At 42.8% G+C, this 26,039-nt stretch overlaps 1 protein-coding gene across 1 annotated transcript in view; it reads left to right on the forward strand.

Moving 5' to 3' along the window:
- The first annotated feature begins 654 nt into the window (after positions 1-654).
- LOC149301844 (uncharacterized) overlaps positions 655-26,039 on the forward strand; it is a 35,884-nt gene continuing 10,499 nt past the window's right edge. The window contains exon 1 of the mRNA XM_089483599.1: positions 655-1,388. Coding sequence (XP_089339725.1) covers positions 655-1,388 — 734 coding nt within the window. The remainder of the gene's footprint in view (positions 1,389-26,039) is intronic.

The following is a 26,039-nucleotide window of genomic DNA, read 5'->3' on the forward strand; positions in this document are numbered from 1 at the left end:
AGCACTTTGCATCGTGTATCCTGTGCTTTGTAATATCACTGCAGTGTAGTTGCTACATATAAATATATGATCTTTGCATATGCATTAGAGCTGTGGTTTTATTCCCTTGGTGCATTGTTGCGATAGAGTTCGTTCCATTGTCAGTTTCTCCCTGCTATTCTTTCTGTGTTTGTTGTGAAACCTTCCTGTTGGGGCATCTTCAGAGAATGATGGCCTAGAAGAGAGCTGGATATATAAGCTGGGTCACACACTATTGCCACAATGTGAAGTCAAAGGCTTTCATGGCCAGCATCCATAGTTTGTTGTGGGTTTTTCGGACTGTGCAGCCATGTTGTAGAAGAGTTTATCCCTGACGTTTCTCCAGCATCTGTGGCTGGCATCTTCAAAGAATGCTGGCATGGAAGAGAGTGGGATATATATAGTGTGACCCTACTTTCTTCCATGCCAGCATTCTCTGAAGATGCCAGCCACAGATGCTGGAGAAACATCAGGAACAAACTCTTCTAGAACATGGCCACATAGCCCAAAAAAACCCCACAAAAAACTATGGATGCCGACCATGAAAGCCTTCGACTTCACTTTATTGAATATTTCCAAATATGATTTCTGTCTCTAATAAATACAGATGCTAGTGATGTTTCTCTGTTTCTTACTATGTCGTTCCAGGGTTTCGACACAGAAATGACCCCTTTTAACCCCCAGAACTGGGGCCAGTGCTTCCCGCCTCAAGGGCCACAGTGTGGACCGGGACCCAAGTGCATGATGATGACTCCTCCAAGGGTCATGTACATGAATGTGCCGTCAGTGGCCACGAAGTTCCCGGAGCCCTGCGCGATGAATTGCAACATGCAAGGGGGCATGCCCTGCGCGGTGAATTGCAACACGCAAGGGGGCACGCCCTGCGCGATGAATTCCAACACGCAAGGGGGCATGCCCTGCATGATGAATTGCAACACGCAAGGGGGCATGCCCTGTGCGATGAATTGCAACACGCAAGGGGGCATGCCCTGTGCGATGAATTGCAACACGCAAGGGGGCATGCCCTGCGCGATGAATTGCAACATGCAAGGAGGCATGCCCTGCACTCCAAAAGCCCCAAACCCTTGCAACACCAACAAGTGTGCCGAGCCTTGTGACGCCAAGTGTGCTGAGAAACATGATTTTCCGAGCAATACCCAGGAGTCTTGCGACACGAAAAGTTCTCCGCCACAACCGGATGAGAAAAGTAGCCCATCGCGTCCTCCTTATCCCACACTGTCCAGATGCCATCCAACAAGCGCCCCCCAAATGGGAATGTCGCGCGGGTTTCCCGCCTCTTCCCGATGCTTCCCGCCGCGTAAGATGTACCAATACACAACTTCCAAAACCTTCAAGTCGTGCTATGCCAAGTAAAATAATATGGAAAAGAAGAAGAACAACAGAACCTGTCCTTGAAATATAAAGGTTTGGAAGAATCTCAAAGTGTTGCCAGTTTGAGGGAGCAGGTTATTTTGTCACTTGTAAACCGAAAGCTTGCATATGAAGGATCGCAGTTCTAAGATGATCTACTCCCTAATCTGCTGTTTGTCTATTTTGCATGTTAAAAGTATAGGAAGCTATTTTGGATCGTTCCTTTAAAGTTTAATGAAAACCTACACCTCCGCTGTTTATTGCATGAGTACACAGGCATAGCTTATCATATCAGTCTTTTAAAAAGTCATTTTTGAAGCCACACACAGAGGTTGAAAGGATGTTACAGGGGAAGAGTAGCCTCATGGCTGCTTTAACATTGACCTGCACGTGCGTGCAACTTATATAGGCCCTTGCCATGTGAACTGGAACACTAAAAGTTTCCACTTATACATAGAGGTCCCTACTCAGCTGAAATGTCTACTCAAGTCTTTTAAATCAGCCTGTTGCCACTGGGATCCCTCTGCTCATAACATGTTTCTCCAGTAAAGTATCTGAGACACTATCCTTGCTGGTTCTGGAATCATTTATTGCCTATAGCTATATGACAGAAGGCGAAATTGGTCAATAATGGGGTCAATAATTTTAGATTTAGGCCATGTCTACATGGACTATTTAAACTGGTTGCCCCCATCCCAACCTCACCATGATTTCTCTGCATGATGGAGGGCCAAATTCCCAATTCAACTTCATATTATTATTATTATTATTTGCATCCCACTCATTTCCCAGAACTGGGACTCAGAGTAGCTCCGCAATATTGAAAGAACAGCACAATGCATAATAATCTCTCCCACACATGCATACTGTATATATTCATGTATAAGTCTAGATATCTTGGTCCAAAAATCGACCCCCAAAAACCTGAGTCGACTTATCCATGGGTCAATGTGAGTACTGTACTTTAAATAGTAAAAACGAACTACTCCTAGTGAAAGATAAAAGTTTAATCTGTCCTGGAAGCACTGACCTCCCATTTACTCTCTTGTACATGCAGCCTTTAGGATGGTCATAAATAGTTATGCTTGCTGGAATTTTGTACTTTGCGTCGCTTTCCTTTGCATCATCCTTTACATTCTTTGTTACATGTCCTTAAAGTTTACCCTCGACGTATCCATGGGTCATATCAAAATCCATAATTTCGGCCCCAAAACCTGCCTTCGACTTATACATGAGGTCGACTTATAGTCAACGGTATATGGTAAGTCCCAAACAGTATATACAGTGGGCCCTTGCCTTACGCGGGGGATATGTTCTGTCCCCCCCCCCCCAACATAAGGCTAATTCCATGTATGCTGGAGCCCCATTCATTTGAATGGATCTCGTGTGCGGCGCCGTGGCGGTGTGGTGGCACCGGAGCATGCAGGGCACCACGGGTGTGCACCCCATTCATTTAAATGGGACGCACTGCCCTTTGTGCCCCGTGTGCTCCCTGAGGCTTGAGTGCGTACGCTCAAGTCCGCATAAAGCGCACCCATGTATAACACGGGAGCACTGTATTCTTCAAAAACCTTTCTGACAGCAGGATGAGAATTGCTTAAATCATTCAAGAATGAAGTTAGAGGAGAATTGCAGCCTTTGCACACACATAGCTGAAAATTGTGAACTGGGGTGACAAGAGTACAATTGGAGTGGCTAGTGCGGTTCAATGAAAAGTCATTGTTCTTTGTGTCACGTTGGTGTATTATTTGCCTCCACCTGGATTTCCCTTATGAATAGTTGTTGGCATTATTGTGTATACTTTCTCTGTTATTTTGTGGTCCTAGACTAATCTAGGTCATGAAACAAACAAAAAATCAAGAAGAAATGTAAATACACAGCTGGGCAGGAATCATCTGGGATGAGCCAGAAGGGAGTCAACCACAGAGAGCTTATCTTAGACGATTATTGTATGGAAAGCCCTATGGATGGTTGATCCGCCACCCGTTCGAACTCAAGTCTTCCTCCTCAGCTTGAACGTAATGTCAGAGCATGTCGTTGGGTGAGCTTCCTTTGGCCAAGCGAATTGTATAATCATCCCAACCTACACCACTTTCTTTCATGTGTGATTATCCATAATTCCTAAGATGATGCCTCACCACCACTGGTAAAACAGGTGCCCTGTACTACTACCACCCAAAGGTCTGGATCTGAGGCCTCCTCTGAAAATTTGAGAGGCATGGCCTGCCCCACCTAGAAGCCGAGAGATTTCTTCATACCCTCAAGAACAACTTTTTGCTCCTTGGAAAGGTGCAGATGATCTCCTCAAGGTCTCAAAGATGAATAATTCTTGTCTGGAAAATGGGAAAGGACAGCCTTGGGTCATCTACACCATCACTGTTTGCAATGATTGAGCCCATATTTTTAATCACTTACATTTATCTCTTTTCTTCCCTGGGTACTTTGCCACAAAACCAAGACACCACAGTAGAGTAGATAACAAGTCTAATGGTTTCTCTCCAATTTTGAAAACACATCTCAGTTTCATAAAGATAGACTGACCAAATCATACTCTCTGGTTATGGTTGCTTCTCAGGCCAAGATGCTCTATGGCACAGTGTAGTTTAATAGCTGAATAGGTGAAAGTACACTGAATTTCTTCTCCCCAAAATGGTCCTCAAGCTCACACTTTATCTACTGAGATAACTTTGGCCACTCAGTGGCAGGTGGAGGATCAGAGATCTGAAGTCGAAGGTTTTCATGGCCAACATCCATAGTTTTTTGTGTTTTTTTCGGGCTATGTGGCCATGTTCTAGAAGACGCCAGCCACAGATGCAGACGAAACGTCAGGAATAAACTCTCTAGAACATGGACACATAGCCTGAAAAACCCACAAAAAACAGCCAGAGATGTGTCTGGCTATGTTCCTGTTGCCAGACAAAGACCAATGGCACCAACCAATGAGATTTCTCAAGACCTGTTGGAGGTCATTCCTACAGTGAAGATGAACCCCTTAAAAGACCTTTCTTTAAAAGCTTTCAGTTCTCAGAAGCCTTATTTTGCAGTGGTTTTGCAGTGCCCTCTGGTGGGGACACTACATTTTACAATTTCTCTAACTCATTCCAATTGTTTTTATTTATTAATTAAAATAGTCATATTAGTCCTTTATCCAAAGAGCTCAAATGAGCTTACATGCAATCAACATAAGACAGTTAAAAATTACACATGTAAAATAAGATTTTTCTATTAAAAAAAAAAATACTTATGGAAGGAAGGGGGGATGACAATAACTACAAACACAACCAGCCTAAAATATAAAATCCTCATAGAATCGTAGAATGATAGAATTGGAAAAGACCACAAGGGACATCCAGTCTAACCCAATAAGGGTTTAAGGGGTTTAAGCACAAACCCCTTGAATTTTACCCAGAAGCATATCCAGAGCCAGCGGTAATGTCTTTGTGTTAGTTTTGAAAGTTTCCACTAGAGGTCAGAAATGATTTGCTTTTTTCGGGGAATGATATTGCCCAATCCAGAAAGACAGGCTGTCGGTTGTGAGATTATGCAACACCGAGCACAGCATCAAGCAAAGGCACATTGGAGAATACTGCTGTTGGGTGGCCAAAAGGAGAGTTGCTTTCTTTGGAAACCAACATGTCAAGGGCAGTGTTCCCACTATGATTTAAAGTGAATTGCTGATCGGGTCATATGACCGTCGTTCCCATTTGAAACTGGTTCCGATCCTACTGTGATCAATTTCAATCATGATGAAGTGTTATATGACCGTCATTCCTATTTGAAACCGATTCTGATCCTACTATGATTGATTTCAATTGTGATGAAGTGGGTATATGACCGTCATTCCTATTTGAAACCGGATCCGATCCTACTGTGATCGATTTCAATCATAACGAAGTGGGTATATGACCGTCATTCCTATTTGAAACCAGATCCGATCCTACTGTTATCGATTTCAATCATAATGAAGTGGGTATACGACCGTCATTCCTATTTGAAACCGGTTCCGATCCTACTATGATCGATTTCAATCATGATGAAGTGGGTATATGACTGTCATTCCTATTTGAAACCGGTTCCGATCCTACTGGATGGCCATCTGTCAGGGATGATTTGACTGAGAGTTCCTGCATGGCAGATTGGGGTTGGACTGGATGGCCCTTGTGGTCTCTTCCAACTCTACAATTCTATGATTCTATGATTCTATACTGTGATAGATTTCAATCATGATAAAGCGATGCAAATGCAAAAAAACCCGCTCTTTCCTAACACTAGTTCTTTGGCAGTTCTTGTTTTTGGGGTGGGGGAGACAATTCCGAAGCATGTTTAACAAGTGGGAATGACAGATTTGAATCACATCATTCTGGAGGGGAGAGACTAATGTCAGAGGGGTGTTTACCATTCCTCCCTTCTCTCAGCACTGCCTTTGTGCTTGTGGTGTGACCTATGGACGCATTATATTTTTAAAGAAAAAATTAATAGAAGATTCAATGCATTGAGTTTGCAACTACTTGCAATTATTCGGGTAGCAAGCCAGGCAATCGGCAGCTCAGTGAGACAAATACTTGCAAAACCAATGAATCAAATCTTCTGTTGTTTAAAAAAAATAGTTCCCAAGCTGGGCTGCCGCTTACATCACCAATGATTGACATGCATTTTGAAGAGGCGCAAACTAGTGTTGATGACAATTGTGCCAAAAAAGAAGTGATTTCAAGGGGATCATAAAACATCTGCTTTGATAGTGGGAATGACGGCCGCTTTGGAACTGATTCACCAACATGCAGTGAAGGCAAATCACAAACTGGTTTAAATGTAAGTGGGAATGGGACCAAGGCTAGCTCACAGTTGTTCTGGCCAAAGGTACTAAAAACCATTGGTGTCTTTCCACTTAGGAGGTATAACTATAGGGAGATGGGGGCAAAAGTAAGGTCTAAAAATTAAGGACCCCAAATGAGAATTCTGTCCCACCAGTGAAGATGCCAGCCGCAGATGCCGATGAAACATCGGGAATAAACTCTTCTAGAACACGCCCGCATAGCCGGAAAAAAACACCGAATTCTATGGATGCCGTGAAAGCCTTCAACTTCTCAATAGGACTTACTTCTGAGTAGACCCATATCACCTTATATTGAAAATCAGTGGCAACTTACCTGAGTGTAAACCCTATTGGGCACAGGTGGATTGACTGTTGCCTTGACATCAGAATACACTTTATCTGGTTTTCTTTATTTTCATGTTTGTTTGCTTGGTTATTTAAAAATTGCCACTTTTACAAACGGCTCGGACATTTTTGTTGTTGTTGTTGTTGTTGTTTTGTCGAAGCCTGGCTGTAGGTGTGAGAAGGCGTAAGGACAGAGGGAAGGTTCAAATTGTGGGTTGGGTGTAATTATAACATGCCATGAGGCCGTGGCACCAAGGAGGTGTTCGGATGTGTAGCAGCTTGCGACATTCCTATATATTCCAGCGAAGGAGAAGAAGGTCGGCATGTGACATTATTATTATTAGCCAACCCTGGGTGGGTTCCTCCACAACTTGTAAACAGCACCTGCAATTAAAGGAGTGGAAAGAGGTCACTTTTAGACATGAAAGTAGTCACGATTCCCTTCCTAGTTAAGGGAACAGTGAGAAGATAGTAAAGAAACCACTGGGCTATGGCAGGCTTCCCATTGAAGTGTATAGGTCTATGTCTAGTTCTGTTAGAGAGACCTAGAACACTGTTGGCTAGTCAGACCTAGCAAAGATCCACTGAATCAATTATTAACTAGTGAGTCAACACAAAGATAAATACAATTGTTTTAGTATGACAACGTTGGTTATAACAAACAACAGGAGTCCCCTCTTCTGGGTGTAGGAAAGAACATGAAGAGAACCATAATGGATATATGAGTGGAGAGGCATACACACATCCATTGGATACCACTCATTTGTTGTTGTTGTTGTTGTTGTCCGTGGTTTACTATGGCCCTATCATAGGGTTTTCTTGGCAATTTTTCAGGTCTGTTGTTGAAAAGGACTTCAAAAATAATCTAGTCTGCCTCCATGTTACTTCCAGTTTGGTCCCATCTGGTTAGACAGCCGATGAGATGTTTCCAAGGAGTCCACAGGCAAAGCCTGAAAGCAACAGACCTTCTTCAGTGTCACTTCCCAGAAATGGGGAAAAATCAGTAGCATGATATGTGGGGGGCAGAATATTTCCATCTCCCAAGACAAGACCCCACCAACCTTAAAATGGCTACTTTGAAGGGCCAGTTATACTTCCTAGGGAGGTTCAAGCCGCAATCCAGTAGGAGTAGTGATGGAGAAGAAATCTCCACGACCAGAGTAACATTGGCGGCTCATGGGACAATGTCTACTTCTTCTGTCCAAGTATTTGAGGACAGTCTGGGGGTTCTAGGTTCAGCCCCTGACTACTGACTGGCCATGAGAAGGCTCCCAAGGCAATTCCCCCTTGAAACCCATAGAAAACAGCTGTCCTCCCATCCAACAGGGATGAAGGCTGCTTCTCCTTCCCTAAAAAGGACTATAATCCACTAACACAAGGGAAGAACGAGAAGATCTGAATTCTAACAACTAATCTATGAGGAACGACTTAGGGAGCTGGGGATGTTTAGCCTGGAGAAGATAAGGTTAAGAGGTGATAAGATAGCCCTGTTTATATATTTGAAGGGATGTCACATTGAGGAGGGAGCAAGCTTGTTTTCTGCTGCTGCAGAGACTCTGAACACAGATCCATGGATGCAAGCTACAGAAGAAGAGATTCCACCTCAGCATTAGGAGGAACCTCCTGACAGTAAGGGATGTTGGACAGTGAAACACATTCCCTCAATGGAGAGTGGTGGAGTCTCCTTCCTTGGAGGTCTTTGAACAGAAGTTGGACGGCCATCTGTCAGGTATATTTTGTTTGAGAGTTCCTGCATGGCAGAATGGGGTTGGACTGGATGGCCCTTAGAGTCTCTTCCAACTTTATGATTCTATGATCCAGCCTTCAGCCAGAAACCTTCTCAAATAAGAAGCTGAAGGGATACAATGTTTTAGGTGGTTTCCCTGTTCACCTACAGCCCTCCCAGGTCAGAATTGTATAGAGAAACAAAGATATCATTTTAATTTCATGAGAGTAGGAGCAAAAAAGGGTGTTTGAGAGAACGAGAAGGAATGAACTCACAACACACTGAATCCGATCTCAAACACTGAGTAACATGACCTCTTTGGATAGGGTTTGCCCAGTTTAGGTGAGTCTGACGAAACAGATGCAGTCAAGTAAACATGGGGAGATGCCCCAGGAAATAGGTGCGATAAATCAGGTGAAGAAACAGCTACCCAGTTACACCTGGATCAGTCGGGCGGATGACTCAAACATTTGCTAGGGCTGGTTGTTGCTAGGGTTTACCAGGTGTGGGGATGATGAGGTATTTCCAGAAGAACATCTTTTTCATTCTTCGGTCCGCTTTGAGATGCTAATACGAACGTAGGAATGATCACACCAGGTAGGAGACAATTTTTCTGAAGCCACTTCCTGTGCTACACCTGGAACAAATGTTGAAGAGGAGGAGGAAAAGGAAGAGAAGGAAGATGAAAAAGAGGAAGAGAGGAAAGAGGCTTAAAATATCATACAGTCTAATCATTTGGAACATATCTTATCGTATGAACCTAGCCAAGCATTAATAGCTTTATTGGAGGATCTTTTCTCTATCCCACCTTCTTGGTCTTCTTGGGGCTGCCCTTGGATTTTGAAACTCTCTTTCTAAGGGGACTGGGATGGCTCCTTCTTTGCTTTTTTATCAAACTATGGAGTTTATCGCACAGGTCCTGGAATGGGCCTGTCATGTTACAAAAGGGGGCATGATGGGAACGGGAGGTGGCATAGAACGCTGTATACCGCAAAGGAGAACACCGACGCCGACATCGCCGGAAGTTCCCATCGCGTTCTGGATGCATTCCCTAGTAGGCAATTTTCAGGAATGGTTTAGAAGCATTTCTGAAAATCGCCCCCTCTGGGATGCATCCGGAACGCGATGGGAACTTCTGGTGATGTTGGCTGTGGCATTCTCCTTTGCGGTAAACAGTGTTCTATGCTGCCTCTTGTTCCCATCATGCCCCCTTTTGTAATGCGACAGTCCCGTTCCAGGGGCCTGTATGATAAACCCCAAAGATCTTTCTACCAGCAAACCTTTGGGAATTGATGGTTGACAAGAAAGGGGCTCTTTACGGATGAGGGCCAGCATGGTGCAGTGGTCTGAGCAATGGATTAGGACACTGGAGACCAAGGTTTGTTTCCCTGCTCAGCCATGAAACCCTCTGGGTGACCTTGGGTCTCTCTTGGCTTCAGAGGATCACTATGGCAAAGTGATCTTGCCAAGAAAGACTCTCTGGTCCTTATCACACTAGCGAAATCCTGTTCAGGAATGGGATCTAAACTAGATTTAAATTAGGGGGAAAAACCTGCAAAGGCGGGAGGTTTTTCACAAGGCGTTGCTGCCAAAGTGAAATAACACGAAATGAAACCGAAGATAAAACGGGGGAAAAAACCAGGCAGCTTTGTACTTTCGGAACGTCCCAAAAGTTTTTTTAAAGCTGCCATTTCTCTCTGTTTTACCTTCAGTTTATTTTCGCATTTGGCAGTAATGTCGCATGAAAAACTTCCTGCATTAAAAAAAACTAAATGTAGTTTAAATCCTGTTTCTGAACAGGTTTTCATTAACGTGATATGGTCCTGTGATAGGTTCACCTTAGGGGCACCATAAATCGGACCTGACATGAAGGCACAGAACGACAACAACGGATAAAGAGATGGATGGATGGATGGATGGATGGATGGATGGATGGATGGATGGATGGATATCTTAACCCCCATGTCCAAAAAAACTCCATGTTTTCTTGTGATGTTGGAAACATGGTGTCCCGTGATGTCCAAATACAGTCATACACTGAAGCAATCCCTTGCTAAAATTCTTGAGGGCACCTCAGGTATGAAGAACGATTCACCAGAATGCCCACAGATAACATAAACCATATTTAACTGGCATGCCTTCCACTTTTTGATTTGCAACAGCTATGTCCTGCCCCACCAAGAGCTTCTTTCCATTTCTATGCTAATGCCATTTAAGGTCAATAAAACCCAGAGCCCTTCGCTCCCAGCATATCTTTGCCATTTCATTTGGTTCGTAGGCAGTCAATTAGGTAAATACTCCATAGCATCTCAGTTATTTGGAACATTGTGGACAGGAGATAATTGATCTAGGATTACATTCCACGATGATGAAGGATTACATTCCACATTCTAGATAAAGCTGACAAACCCGACTGGATTGTTCTTTCAATTTAGAAAAAGGCTTCATCTTTCCACACCTATTTTCTATCTGATCAACAGCTCTCATGTCTTCATATACCTATATGACAGATTTATTGGGCCTGGCAAAAGATAGAGGAGATCGATCGCAAGGGGTGCTTAGGATCAGGATTCACATTTGGCATTGTGAAAGATTATAGCCGCAAGCCATAGTTCCATGCTAGTATATTTTCATATTTATGGATGCCTTAAGGTCTTACAATAAAATCAATTTGTAACAATAAATAACAATAGAAAACTAAAATACCATAGAATCATAGAGTTGGAAGAGACTCCAAGGGCCATCCAGTCCAAATTCCTGACATGCAGGAACTCTCAATCAAAGCATCCCCATTGACAGATGGCCATCCAGCCTCTGCTTAAAACCTTTCAAAGAAGAAGACTTGACCCATCTCTAAGGCAGTATATTCTACTATTGAACATCTCTCACTGTCAGGAAGTTCTGTCTAACATTTAGGAGGAATCTCCTTTCTTGTAGTTTGAATCCATTGCTCCGGGTCCTACTCTCTGGAGGATCAGAAAACAAGCTTGCTCCCTCCTCGATATGACATCCTTTCAAATATTTAAACATGGCTATCATATAACTTCTTAACCTTCTCTTCCCCAGGCTAAACATGTCCAGCTCCCTAAGTCACTTCCCATAGGGCATGGACTACAGTTGTTGTTGTGTGCCTTCAAGTCGTTTCCGACTTATGGCGACCCTAAGGCAAGACTTATCACAGGGGTTTCTTGGCAAGTTTTTTCAGAGGGGGTTTGTCATTGCTATCCTCAGAGGCTGAGACTTGATGAAGCTCACACAGTAGGTTGGCCAAGCTGGGGTTTAAACCCTTGTCTCCAGAGCCAGAGTTCAATCCTCAAACCACTACACCAGGGCTCCAGTTTTTCACCATCCTTCTTCAATTGTGGTGCCCAGAATCTGACACAATATTCCCTGTGAGGTTTGGCCAAAACAGAAAAGAGTGGTACTATTACATCACTATTACGCTTCTACGGATATTGATGACATAGGAGCAGTACAGACCATCCAAAAAGGATGGCCTCCCAGTGCCTAGTTTTCCACCGGAGGGAAGCCGCAGCCGCCAAACTGCGCAGCTTCCTGCTGGCAGAAAAAGAACCCGCAAAAAGCGGGTTCTCTTTAAGCCATGGCTGCAGCGTAACTAGTGCGCCACTGGAGCACTGCTTACGTAAGCACCACACGGCGCCGTGCGGACACCACCCAGTGCTTTCGTAAAACAATGAAGGTGGCCATCTATACAGGGCATCGCCATTTTTACATTGCCACGCCATACTAGGGTTAGGGACCATGCAGTTGCCGCCCAGTCCTTTAAACCTAGTACGCCATCAGCATGGCGCATTTGGTGCATCTGTACTGCGCCATAGTTATCAGATATGTTAAAAACCAGACAATTTAAAATAATCCAAACCATAAAATATATGCATATTGGATAAAACTATGGCTGTGAGGTTTCTAAATCCATACATTTTGTCATGCACATTTACCTTCATTTAGGCACCAGCTAAAAATATATCTGAAGACCTGATTTCTAAATGGTTTATCCCAAAATGTTTAAGTGCATGGTTTTAAAATATTTGAACCTTTTAGAAGCTCTTTAACACCATTAATATGTTTCTTCTACTTACATTATTTTAATTGAGATAGATAGATAGATAGATAGATAGATAGATAGATAGATATATAGATAGATTTTACTTGTAGCCTCATGATATAGGGATCTCATGGTACAGAGCAGTAAGTCCATGCATTAATTAAATCAATCAATTAGCCAATCTAATCCTTATTAATTTTCGGCGTGATTGGAAGGCATCTGCCCAATGAAGGTTTCCATAACAGTGAGTAAATAAACAGTATTGCATGTTGGCATTTGTCGGTCTAGTAGGTGTCAAAGGTACAACTGGAAAATGTGATTACAAGGTCTATTGTACGTTCAGGCTTAATAGTCTGAAGGGTTTTGCAAAGGGGGAATGTAGGCCATGGATGCTGAAAATAGAAGATGTGTATTAGGAAATATGGAGAGGAATCATTAAGGTTAACCAACAAGGTAATCCAAGGTTTTCACACCTGGTTTGGCTTGACTTCCTTCTCTATAGTACAACATAGAATAATAGAGTTGGAAGAGACCGCAAGGGCCATCCAAACCAACCACAATCTGCTATGCAGGAAATCAAAGCATCCCTGACAGATGGCCATCCAGCCTCTGTTTAAAGACCAGAATTGCCCTTGGTAAGAACAAATACGTTTCTTGACTGTAGAAGCAGAACCTGTTTACTGGTGCCAGAAGAATGAACTCTGCTTTAATTCCATTGACGGCTTTTTAATAAACAGATACTTCTCATGGATTGCTTTTAAAGAATTCATAGTCTGAACTGAAAACTGCACGGAGTTGACTTGGGCTTGAAAATACACAAAACAAAGGTTAAAGAAATATGCCTGAATCAGGTTGAGGATCCCAGTGTAGATACATTGAATCAATGGGACCTAAATAAGGATAGGACTCACTATGGAGTTTATCACACAAAGGAGATCAGGAGTTTATCCTGTGAATATCCTGGAAAAATTGCGTCATTACGCATAACGATTTCACACACGTCGCACAAAACCCACCATTAAAGTGGTCACAAAGAAGCATCGATGCACATCTTTTTACTTTCAGGATTTTAGAGACAATGCATTTCTGATATCGCTTTATTTGCACAATTGCATGTGATAATCATTCGTGCAATTACTTGCCATTTCTGCTTCATTTGCATTACTGTTTCTATGCACTTTAATCTCTCTTTAATGCCGAAATCAGCCCCAGTGTGATAAACTCCTATAACAAGTAAATCCATGGATCAATCCAATTGTAGATCTATACTGCCCAGGCTGCACAGCTAACAAGGCCAATGCAATTTTAGTCTGCATCAATAGAAGTATAGTGTCTAGATCAAGGGAAGTAATAGTGCCACTATATTCTGCTCTGGTCAGGCCCCACCTGGAATATTGCGTCCAGTTCTGGGTCCCACAATTCAAAAAGGACATTGAGAAACTGGAGCGTGTCCAAAGGAGGGCGACTAAAATAGTGAAGGGCCTGGAAACCTGTCCTATGAGGAACGACTGAGGGAGCTGGGGATGTTCATCCTGGAGAAGAGAAGGTTAAGAGGTGATATGATAGCCCTGTTTAAATACTTGAAGGGATGTCATATTGAGGAGGGAACAAGCTTGTTTTCTGCTGCTCCAGAAACTAGGACCTGGAGCAATGGATACAAGCTCCAGGAAAAGAGATTCCTCTTCAACATTAGGAGCAACTTCCTGATAGTAAGGGCTGTTTGACAGTGGAGCATTCCCTCAGAGTGTAGTGGAGCCTCCTTCCTTAGAGGTCATTAAGCAGAGGCTGGATGGCCATCTGCTTTGATTTGGATTTCCTGCATGGCAGAATAGGGTTGGACTGGATGGCCCTTTTGGTCTCTTCCAACTCTATGATTCTTTGATTCTAGGTTTTTATGATTCTCTGGGCAGAAAAAAAATTGTTTTCTGTGCAGATCAACCCCATGTGAATTTCACATAGAAGAAATCCTGAACTGCAAAGATTCTCATCATTCCAGGATTTTCCTTGTCAGGGTTTCTCAACACTTGAGAAACACGTTTTTCCACATTTTGTGCCATATTTCTGAGTGTTCTTCCTAACCTTACGATGCCCTGGATCTGGATGACCTTAAGGTAACTTTTCATTTATCCAAAATGAACTCAACCACTCTGATTTAAGATCTCTGAAAGAGAGCCAAACAGGTGGATCACTGCCTCGGTTCCTGAAAAACAATAAATTAATTATAATTATGTGAAGTGGAAGGCTTTTATGGCTGGCATCCATAATTTTTTGTGGGTTTTTTGGGCTATGTGACCATGTTCTAGAAGAGTTTCTTCCTGACTTTTCGCCAGCATCTGTGGCTTTGGCATCTTCAGAGTAGCCACAGATGCTGGTGAAATGTCAGGAGTTACCCAGAAAAACCCACAAAAAACCTTATGGATGCTGGCCATGAACACCTTCGACTTCACATACATAGAGTGTGTCCACACTGCAGAAGGATTCCAGATGGATGGAGCTGGGTTGAGAAAGAATGCATACATAGAATCATAGAATCGTAGAGTTGGAAGAGACCAAAAGGGCCATCCAGTCCAACTCCATTCTGCCATGCAGGAACTCTCAATCAAAGCATCCCCGACAGATGGCCATTCAGCCTCTGCTTAAAGACTTCTAAGGAAATAGACTCCACCATTATCTGAGGGAGTTTGTTCCACTGTCGAATATCTCTGTCAGGAAGTTGCTCCTAATGTTGAGGTGGAAACCATTTTTCCTGGAGCTTGCATCCATTGCTCCATTGTGTCCTGTTCTCTGGAGCAGCAGAGAACAAGCTTGCTCCCTCCTCAATATGACATCCCTTCAAATATTTAAACAGGGCTATCATATCACCTCTTAACCTTCTTTTCTCCAGGCTGAACATCCCCAGCTCCCTCACTCGTTCCTCATAGGGCTTCATGGTTTCCAGACCCTTCACCATTTTAGTCACCCTCCTTTGGACACATGGCTCCAGTTTCTCCACATCCTTTTTGAATTGTGCTGCCCAGAACTGGATGCAATATTCTAGGTGGGGCCTGACCAGAGCAGAATAGAGGGGCACTATTACTTCTCTTGATCTAGACACTATACTTTTATTGATGCAGCCTAAAATTGCATTGGCCTTTTTAGCTGCCGTATCACACTGTTGACTCATGCACAGCCATACACACACACACCTTAAAATTTATATTGTCTTGCACAATCCTAGTGCTTCATCTCCAGAATAACCAGCTTGGCCACTGATTTTTAAAAGAATGGGAGAAAATAATGAAAGTAAGGATTACGTGGCTCGATGTGTATAAGCCAAATAAGGAGGAAAACTACATAACCGAGAGTGATTTAAATCAGAATAATCCACAAAGGGAAGTTTCCTGACTCAGAAAATATTATTACTCCATCTCCTTTTCCTGTTGGGGAAAGGGAAGGTGACTTTGCAGTCATGTAGTATTTGTTGCTAGTGCAATGTGCCTCCAGGTCAATGCCAACGTATGCCAACCCTCTTCTAGGGTTTTCTTGGGGGAATTTCATCAGAAGAGGCTTGCCATTGCCTTCCTCTGATGCTGAGAGAGTGCAAATTGCCTAAGCTTCTCCAGTGATTATTCATGGTTGGATGAAGATTCGAACCCTGTTTTCCTGTGAGACTTCGGAAATACTCTGACCCAAAAATCCACAACAACCTTCAGATAGTACAGCAAAGTTTATTGGAGGACTTGGGATTAAGTATTCTAGCCACGTCTTTGTCGAAACTGAGGGTCCCCAATAGAGTCAGAACTTTAAAATCCCCCAAACCCTCCCCTTTGAGTCGATACCCAACTCTCCTGCCTTTGAAGTAGCATTCCTCCCTTTGATCTGTAGGAAGGAAGGAGGGGGGGGGGGGTTTGAGCATTTGGTTCTTGTCTCTTCTACCAAGTAGAGATCTAAAGCTGTATACAGATTGGGTATCAGATTCTCAACAACCCCTCATAAACTGCCCGACTGCCAGGCCCTATGTGAGCATGCCCTACGTGACCATCCGGCTTAGTCCCCATGGCGGCATCCCCCCTTATTCTTCACGTTACTATCTATCTATCAATCTATCTATATCCATCTATCCATCCCTCTATCTGTCTGTCTGCCTGTCTGTCTATCTGTCTGTCTGTTTACCTATCCATCGCTATCTATCTATCTATCTATCTATCTATCTATCTATCTGGCAGCAGACACCCTGAATGCCATCTATCTCTCTCTCTCTCTCTCTCTCTCTCTCTCTATCTATCTATCTATCTGCCAGAATACACCCTGAAGGCTTGACTGAAGGTGGATTCTGACATTTCCCACAGTCTTAGCGCATGTCTACATGGGCCAAATGGATGAGTTTCCCGTGCCCTCGCATTGAAGGGCTTAATGCCCGATTCGACTGTGCGCTGTCTTCTCATGCGTATGTGTGTGCACCTGTGCCTCCATGTTGCCTTATAGAGGCAATTTATAGAGACTCCATGAGTTTTATAGGGTTTTCTTAGGCAAGAAATCTTCAGAGGTGATTTGCCAGTTCCTTCCTCTGAAATATAGCCCACAATATTTGTTATCAATTGGATAAAGTATAAAAGTATAAATATAGTAAATAAAATAAAAGGGCAAGATGTGTCCAGAAATTAGATGTTCCACAAGATGAGCATACAAGCATATTTTACCATCAAGTCTATGTCACAAACTAATCAGACAACTGAACCATAACCATGTATTTTTCATTGGGCTGGGTCTAAAAAATTGCAGCGACTGTCAAATAAATGTCACAAAAATGGGAAAGGGGGACAATTTCCGCTGAAGCAAAACAGAAGCTCATCTAAAGGTGCAATTAAATCTGGTTTCGGTTAGTATTTTTAACCAAACTGTCCAGACACAAAGGGTGGTGGTGTTTCGTGGATGGGAGAGAAAGAGACTTTAAAAGCATTAGACTCTTTGAGAAATTCTTGCAGCTCATCTTTTGGCTCCTTGTGTGTTCGTCTCTTCCTTGTTGTGAGACCAGGTGAGTTGTGATCGGTAGAGCTGTTGGATAGATTATAAGAATAATGAAAGAAGAACGGGAACTCTATATTAACAATGCAGACTTTCCCGAACTGCAGCGGCAGTTCAGAAATAATATTTGTTTGTATTCATTTCTCATGTAAGAAAAGGAGAATGAATCCCAAACCCGCAACCAGATGGATATATCATTGACCTGTTATCTGATCACCAGCAAAATGGTCCTCCTTTTCTCCATGCCTGGTAAGGTGGATTGGAGGGAGAAGATACTATCATAGTGTCAATGTGAATACAAAATAGCTACAGGTGAGTAAATTTAGGTAACTGTTCCGTATTCACAATTGGTACTTAGTCACAATTTTTAACACTATTGCCACAATGTGAAGTCGCAGGCTTTCGTGGCCGGCAGCCACAGTTTGTTGTGGGTTTTTCAGGCTGTGCAGCCATGTTCTAGAAGAGTTTATTCCTGACGTTTCACCAGCATCTGTGGCTTTGGCATCTTCAAAGAATGCTGGCATGGAAGAGAGTGGGGTATATATGGTCACACAGTATATATATATCCAGCTCTCTTCCATGCCAGCATTCTCTGAACATGCCAGCCACAGATGATGGTGAAACGTCAGGAATAAACTCATCTAGAACATGGCTGCACAGCCTGAAAAACCCACAACAAACTATTGCCACAAAAGTAACTCTCCCTGTCCAACCTACTTTACTGGGCCTCATCTGCATAGGGACAGGGAGGTCCATTCTGCTGGTGACTGGAGCATGGTTGAATGATGTTTCCATCAGGTTTGAATGGGTTGGGACTGGAGTAAATTCTTAAGGTACATCTACACTATAGAAATAATGTCGTTTCATACCACTGTAAGTGCTATAGTACCATCTTATGGAATCCTGAATCTTCTTCTGCTGCGTTCTTTCTGTTCCATCTCTGCTACAAATGCCTGGGTTGAACTGGATTAGAAGCTCCAATATGCAATGTTTAAAATAGAGATACAGTGGGACCTTGTTATCCGCTGGGGTTTGGTTCCAGGACCCCCCGTGGGTAACAAAATCCATGGATGCTCACGTCCCATTATATATAATGGCAGAGCAAAATGCTGTCCATTATATAAAATGGAAAATCAAGGTTTGCTATTTGGGATTTATACTTTTTTGGAATCTTTTCAAGCCGCAAATGCTTGACTCCGTGGATAAAAAATCTGTGGATAAAAAATCCATGGATAAGGAGGATTGAATGTATTTAAATATAGTATAAATGTTTAAAATAGAAACATCTCTTCCAGAACGTACCGAAGGATGTCCACCCAGCAGTCCCAGTGTTCAATCAACCTGCCGCCATGCAAGGATAACCCTCCTCAATGCATATCGAAACAGGATCCCAAACCATGCCCACTGAAACCATGTGGAGCAGCTGAGGATCAACAGAAGCAGGCATCCCCTTCCTGTCCGAAAGCTCCGAAATAGCATCTCCTCGCGGGAAAAATAAGACTTGGCAAACAATGGGCCAATGTCAGTCCTGAAGACATCTCATTCATTTTCTTATAACCAACATTCAGCTCTTCCTATTTGCATGCAGCAAAATGTACTTCATGTTTCCTCCTCTGTAAGATCACCCTTCTAGTTCTGTTGATCTTTCTCCCAGTTTGTAAAATATTAAAGAGGCAAACATATATTGTTGGAAACAACATGTGGGTCATAGAATATCCAGTTACTTCAGACCGTTCTCCTAGGAAAAGGTCAACTCAGGTAACTTTCTCAATATACGGGCCTTGGCAATTTAATAACACCTTAGCTCCGAAACGTTTAACAATGGCATAATGACTATGTTATTTGGGTTAATTGTGAAGGCTTAACTGGGACATAACTTCCTTCAGTCAAAGAGTTACTTTTTGAATTTGTCCGCTTTGCTCACAAATACGCTGGGTTGGATAGGCATTGTTTTCCATGGAACAATATGAGTAGTTAAATGTTGGTAGACGGGAATTAATGCTTCGGGCTGTTCTTTACTTGATCTGTCAAATTTGCTTCTTCCTGTTGCTTTAACACAGAGATTAAAAAAAGCATAGTATGGTGTATGCTAATTCCACCAATGTTTGTAGACACAATGTTGTGACTGTGATTACCATCCAATACGATTACCATCCAATATGATTGTCTATTCCTGATATAATGCAAGTTTACTGAAGGGCACAAGAGAGAAGACAACTCAAACACAGTCATGAGATTATCAAAGTATGGAGACATCTCTGGCAAAACATCTCAACCTGCCTGATGAGGAAAATGGATAAAAGAGGCGTTGCTTCCTTGGCTTTGGGACAAGCCGTATCTCCATCACTTTCGACAAGTACAGCATCATGGATGGCTGTCTGGCTTGAAGAAGAGCATGTAACACCTAGGTCTCCCTTTAGCTTTCACTGTGCTTTCAGTATAAACACTGCTACCTCTCGTTTCTTTTTTTCCAAACTCTTTCCCCAGGAATGAATTAAATGTTGCAGTTTGTAACAGTGTCAGTGTCTTCGGCTTTCATTAAATGGGAGGGTTTCTACAGAGAAACTTTAGCTCCTAATGTCTCTTCTCATAGGAGTCACAACAAGCTAGAATCCTGTTATTTGGCCAGACTAGAGCAGGTATTGATTCATGGCTAGGAGGGTGGTGGTGGGGGGGGGGGAATGAATAGACCTACTATAGTTGGGATTAAACAACAAACTTCACACAAACCATTCACAATCTGGGTCTCCATTCCACTACACAGGTGTAACACCATGACTTCCTTTTATCTGCCATGATACCCCTCCCATGGTCACAGGTTAGGGAGAGGTGCTCCGTTTCTCAGTCAGAGAGTTCTAGTGCCTCACCCAGCAACAGATCTCAGGTTGCCTTAAGATGGTGTTGTTGGGTGTCTTCAAGTCATTTCTGATTTATGGCAACCCTGAGGTGAACCAATCATAGGGTTTTCTTGGCAGGATATAGCCATGACAGTTACAGTGGAATCATAGTGTTGTTAGCATAACTGGGACCTGCCAGGCTAGCTGCCATAATCCTGGAAGCAGTGGGTCAGGTAGGCAGATGAGTCAGCCTCACAAGACCCCTGAGGAGCAACACTTTGGAAATACCCCACAGGAAGGTTTGGGAGTTGCTAAATGGAACAGCCATCATCTCCAAGCTTAATACAATACGAAATGTTTGCTTTTGAACCATTCCTAGCTCGTGTTCATGGAAATCAATGGGAAATAAGGCATCCTCAGGATGGTGTTAGATTTTTAGTCCCACCAGCCCTAGCCAGGATAGTGAATGATGAAGAAATCCAGGAGCTGCAGTCCCAAAACATCTAGAGATCCGTAGGCTTCCTATCTCCACTATAGACAATTTGCTCGGGTATATTCAGAGTTCATTTAATGAAAAGCCCCTTTGAGTGATGAAAATATAATAAAATATGTCAGTGATGTTTCTACGTCATTTCTCCAAAGGATGCCAACTGGCTCCTATCTTCTAGTGTTATGACTAATGAACGCAAGGCTGCCAAGTGACTCTGACTCCCTAGACTGTCTCTTGACGTCCTCTCACCAGAAAAATAAAATAAAATATAACAATTTACTGTGTAGGTTTGGAAATTTCCTTAGGACAAATACCCACAACAAGGTTGGACAACTGTGGTCTTTGGTTGTTGCTAGAGAGGAACGTCCATGATCCTTCTCTGCTGGAAGAGCGGGTCCCAAACAGTCGTTGGATGTCCACAAGATGTTCAATCTGATCTACAACAGGAAATACATTTCATCTCTTTGTTTGCTTTTGTTATTTTTAATATATATATATATATATATATATATATATATATATATAAAGTTTTACAACACATCAGACCTATCAAACATGCCAAACAAACACATTAACATACAATCAATTACATAAGGTACGATGTAATTACAATAAATCACGGCATTACCCACATTGCCCCCATCTTTGCTTTTGAACCATTCCTAGCTCCTGTTCATGGAAACTTATTCCCTTTGATTGGAAATACAACAAGTGGGGAAAAAACGAGGCACTCTCACACAGGAAGTAGTGCCCACATAGAGGAAGTTTAGTAGAATGGGTCAATGTATGATAAGCACCCACTAACATGCCTAAAATAACATGTGATTTATTTACATTTTTCAATGCAGCATCATGGAGGCATGGCTAAGGTGATCCCAATCACCAAAGCTTGGCATAAAATTACCGGCGGCTTGGTTAGATGTTTGACAGTTTTATGTGGTTAAGCAAGTCAGTAGAAATGGATTAAGCAAGCAAACAGTTCAGATGTGGGTAGACTAGAAGCAATGAGCAATCCCTGTGTAGGCGCACCTTTAATGAGACGGATCCGCCAGTCTGGTGTCAATACCTGGCAAATGAAGATAATGAGGTGAAGACAACGGCAAGCCTCCTCAAAATAAACCTTGCCAAGAAGACCCTGGACTAGGGCTTGTCATAAGTCAGAGTCAAACTGAAGGCATGCAAAAATGGAAAGCAAAGAGCAAAAATCTCTCCCCCTCTGTGTCCCATCCAAAATGAGACATACATGCACATAAGCTATACTTATACACATTCCACACACAGAGAGGGCCAATATTGTTCCCACTCCCACTGTGGATGTTCTGATGAATTTCCAGTGATCCAGGAATGGAGTGTACCATTATTAGGAGAAAAGAAGAAGGTTTACAGTGTGAAGTCAAAGGTTTTCATGGCCGCCATCCATAGATATTTGTGGGGTTTTCGGTCTATGTGGCCATGTTCTAGAAGAGTTTATTCCTGACATTTCCTGATGCTGAAGATGCCAGCCACAGATGCTGGCGAAACATCAGGAATAAACTCTTCTAGGACATGGCTGCATAGCCCAAAACCCCCACAAAATCTACAAAAGAAAAAGGGTTTTCCACTTGCTTCACTTAGGCGCTGTACAGATGGGCCATATGGGGCGCTGTCGTTATGTGGGAAGGGTGGCGCCTCCAGACGCAACTCGCTCCTCACACGTGACGAGGGCATCAAAATGGCGGCGCCCTGTACATACGGGCACCACCATTTTGACATGACAGACATGTAGCATCCACACGTCCTGGTGCCTTTGTGATGCCGCAAGTGCGCCATTGGTGCCTTGCAGCATTACAAAGGCGCCACAAGAAGAACCTGCTTTTTGCAGGTTCTTTTTGCTCCATGACGGAGCCGCGCAGTTTGTCCGCTTCGGTTCCCTCGCGGAGCAAATCAGGGCAGCGGGAGACCTCCCTTTTTGGGCGGTCTGTATCCCACCTATAATATCAAGAAAGGTATCTGTTGCTATTTCAGGTGATAATGCAGAATTAATGAACAGCCTGTTTACCATTGAATGATACAAAGGATGCCCTTGTATGACATCACAATATTGTCATGTCATTTGTTGGACGGAAGAAAACATGACTTCCCTCCTACCTTTATGCTCATTGGCTACAGCATAAGAAGATGGGCAGATCTTAGCATCATATGGAACAAAATAGGTAGATCTATAGCCTACATGCTTTCCTCTATATTTCCACAACATTCACCTAAATGTACAGCGTGCCTGCATTATACATGGACGCGCCATACACAGTTTCCAGCATACGCTGGAAGCCATGCCGGAAAACCTCCTCTCGTGCCCTGGAAGAAGTAATGGGGCACGTGCCCGTGGCATGCACCCCGTACCATGCCACATGCATGATCCTCATTACTTCTAATGGGGCTTGAGCATATGTGTTTTTCCCCTTATGCGGGGAGATCCGTAACAGATCCCCGCATAAAGGAAAGGCGCACTATAAATGTCATGACAATGTTCCATGTCTGCAGCCAAAATATTATGAGTTCAAATCTGAAGGGCTCCAGGTTGACTCAGCTTTCCATCCTTCCATAGCTCAGTAAAATGGGCAGCCAGCTTGTTGGGGGCAATTGGCTAAAACATTGTAAACTGCTCATAAAGTTTTCTCTGAAGATGCCAGCCACAGCTGCTGGTGAAAGGTAAGGAATAAACTATTCTAGAACAAGACCTCATAGCCTGAAAGACTCACATAAATGTGCTTAAACAGTGCTTAGCACTATTATTATGTCCGTTTGGGTTTCATCCAATCGTTGTTCCCTCTATTCTTACCTTATGCTGAGTCAATGCCACCATCTCCTGCTCTGTCAGATATCTGTAGCCAAGCGCCAGAGACAAGATGTTGCCTGCCTGAACCACTGGCCTGGAGGCAAACTTTGTTACATAATCACCCTGCAATGGGAGAAGATGATGAATGTTTCCACATATAGCGCAGCATTTGTGTCAGGATGGATGGCAGTCTAGACCTTGGATGATGCTGGAATAGCGTCCATGCATACCCCTTTTTCCACTGTTGGAAAGTTCACATTGAAAGATTGCAATAAGCAACATGGACTCTGGTCTGGACTCGTGAAAATGGGGATGAGGATGACATTTATGCATTTCACATTTCTAAGGACTTTATCACACAGTGAAAATCGGATGGGGAGATCGGAGGTTTAAACAGCGATTATCCCAGTCAAAACGCAAATTCGCAATTAAGGTTTTCACACACATCACTATTAAACAGGCAATAAAGAGGCCATAAAGAGGCAATAAACAGCAACAAATTATTTTGGGATTCCCCCATGAATGATTTGTTGCTGTGTATTGTCTCTTTTTGGCGTCTTTATTGCCTATTTAATAGTGATGAACTCACATTTTGCCTGGGATAATCGCTGTTTAAACCCCTGATTTTGCCCATTTCCCTCCATGTCATACAACTTTATTATGGGACTTTACTAAATCAGGTGCCACCTTTTCACTTTCTGAACCTAAATATGAACTATGTCACATTTGTCATCAAAATATGTACGTTTCTGAAATGTGCAATTACATAACACAGCATATAGAAAGCACACACAGTTTAAGTGCATATATATGCTGGCCCTTGTGGTCTCTTCCAACTCTATGATTCTATGATCTTTGTCTTTTCTGATAAGAACCAACATGATCAGTGCCTCGCATACTGACCCATATGACTACTAAGTATGTCCATTTTGTTTTCTCGTTCTTTTTTCAAATAACACACCAAACAAATCCCAAGTTCTTTCTATCTCTCATATAAAGACATTGGTGGATTCTGGTAATTGCTTCAGACAAACAAAATGCATCTGAGGAAGTAGACTGGTCTACAAAAGTGCATGCTGCCAACTTCTTTCTTTCAGTTAATCTCAAAGGTGCTCCAAGATCTCTCTGTGTACCGATTCTACAGACTAACATGGCTATATCTGAATTCTACCCAACTGAAACAAAATACTCCTTCACCTACATGTGGCAAATTCAAAATGTATTTCCGCTATGGAGAGGAGCATGTTGCACTTGCCTGTCATAAGGGTGCCAAAGAGTAAGAACATCTTGCAATAGGGGATCTGAATACACAAGGTTTCAAAACAAGAACTTGAACCCTTGGATATTGCACTGTCTTAGTGATGAATTGCAAACTCTTGTGCCTGATGATGATGATGATGATGATGATGATGATGATGATGACCATTGGTTTCATGGTCTATCAGGTGTTACATATCGGAGTTCTGGACCATCAATGATTCAGATTCTCTCCACCAATCTAGGAATCAGTGAGCTTTCATCACACAATGTAGCATGTTCCAAGCAGCAATGGTTATTGTAATTCTCCTACTGCGATCCTATCTATGGCTATGGTTTGGAATAACTCCCAGAACACCTCTCACCACTGGAAACAACACAATTGTCTCCTTTTCCCAGAGGTGCTGAATATCACTTTTTAGATCTCAATGTTTCATAATCTCTTCCCGGTCTTGCTTCAATTTTGCTGTCCCCTGGGAATGCCACAGCCATAATTCAACCTCTTTTCCCCCAAGAGCCACAGGTATGTCTGGCATATTACAGTCAGCCCAATCCACAAATTCCACTATCCACATCTTGAAAATATATATATATATATATATATATATATATATATATATATGAGATACTTTTTAAAAAGCGGATTAACAGGGGAATGGCCCAGATTTACTGTGGGACTACCATTCCCATGTGTGGTCAGTGGAAACTAAATCAGACCTTTGGCACCTGTGTCATTTGGACACGATGGCATGAGAGTGGTGGGAAATTGGTACATTTGGTCTGTCTAGATATGTCCATAATCCATTTTTTTTTTTGGGTATAGGCTATCTGGAAGACCATGTATAAGCCTGTTTGAATGTTAAGATCCTCCCAAAGGATCTGTCACTGAGTCCCGCCACAATTGAATTGTGGTGTCCAGAACTAGACACAATATTCCAGGTGGGGCCTGACCAAAGCAGAATAGAATGGCACTATTACTTCCCTTGATCTACACACTATGCTTCTATTGATGCAGCCTAGAAGCGCATTGGCCTTTTTAGCTGCCACATCACACTGTTGACTCATGTTCAACTTGTGGTCTACTTGGACTCCTAGATCCCTTTCACATGGTGGGAAACTGGTTCATTTAGACATGTTCATAATCATTTTATTTGGGTATAGGTTATCTGGAAGAACATATATAACCCTGCCTGAGTTTTAAGATCTTCCCCAAAGGATCTCGATCTCTCAGTCCCACCACCATCTCAGACATGTTTAGTGAGGACACGGGAGAGACCCTTCTTGGTGGCTGCTCCCT

The sequence above is a fragment of the Sceloporus occidentalis genome, unplaced genomic scaffold, assembly GCF_023333645.1.
Source record: "Sceloporus occidentalis isolate IW3139 unplaced genomic scaffold, rSceOcc1.0.p SCAF_20, whole genome shotgun sequence".
NCBI lineage: Eukaryota > Metazoa > Chordata > Lepidosauria > Squamata > Phrynosomatidae > Sceloporus > Sceloporus occidentalis.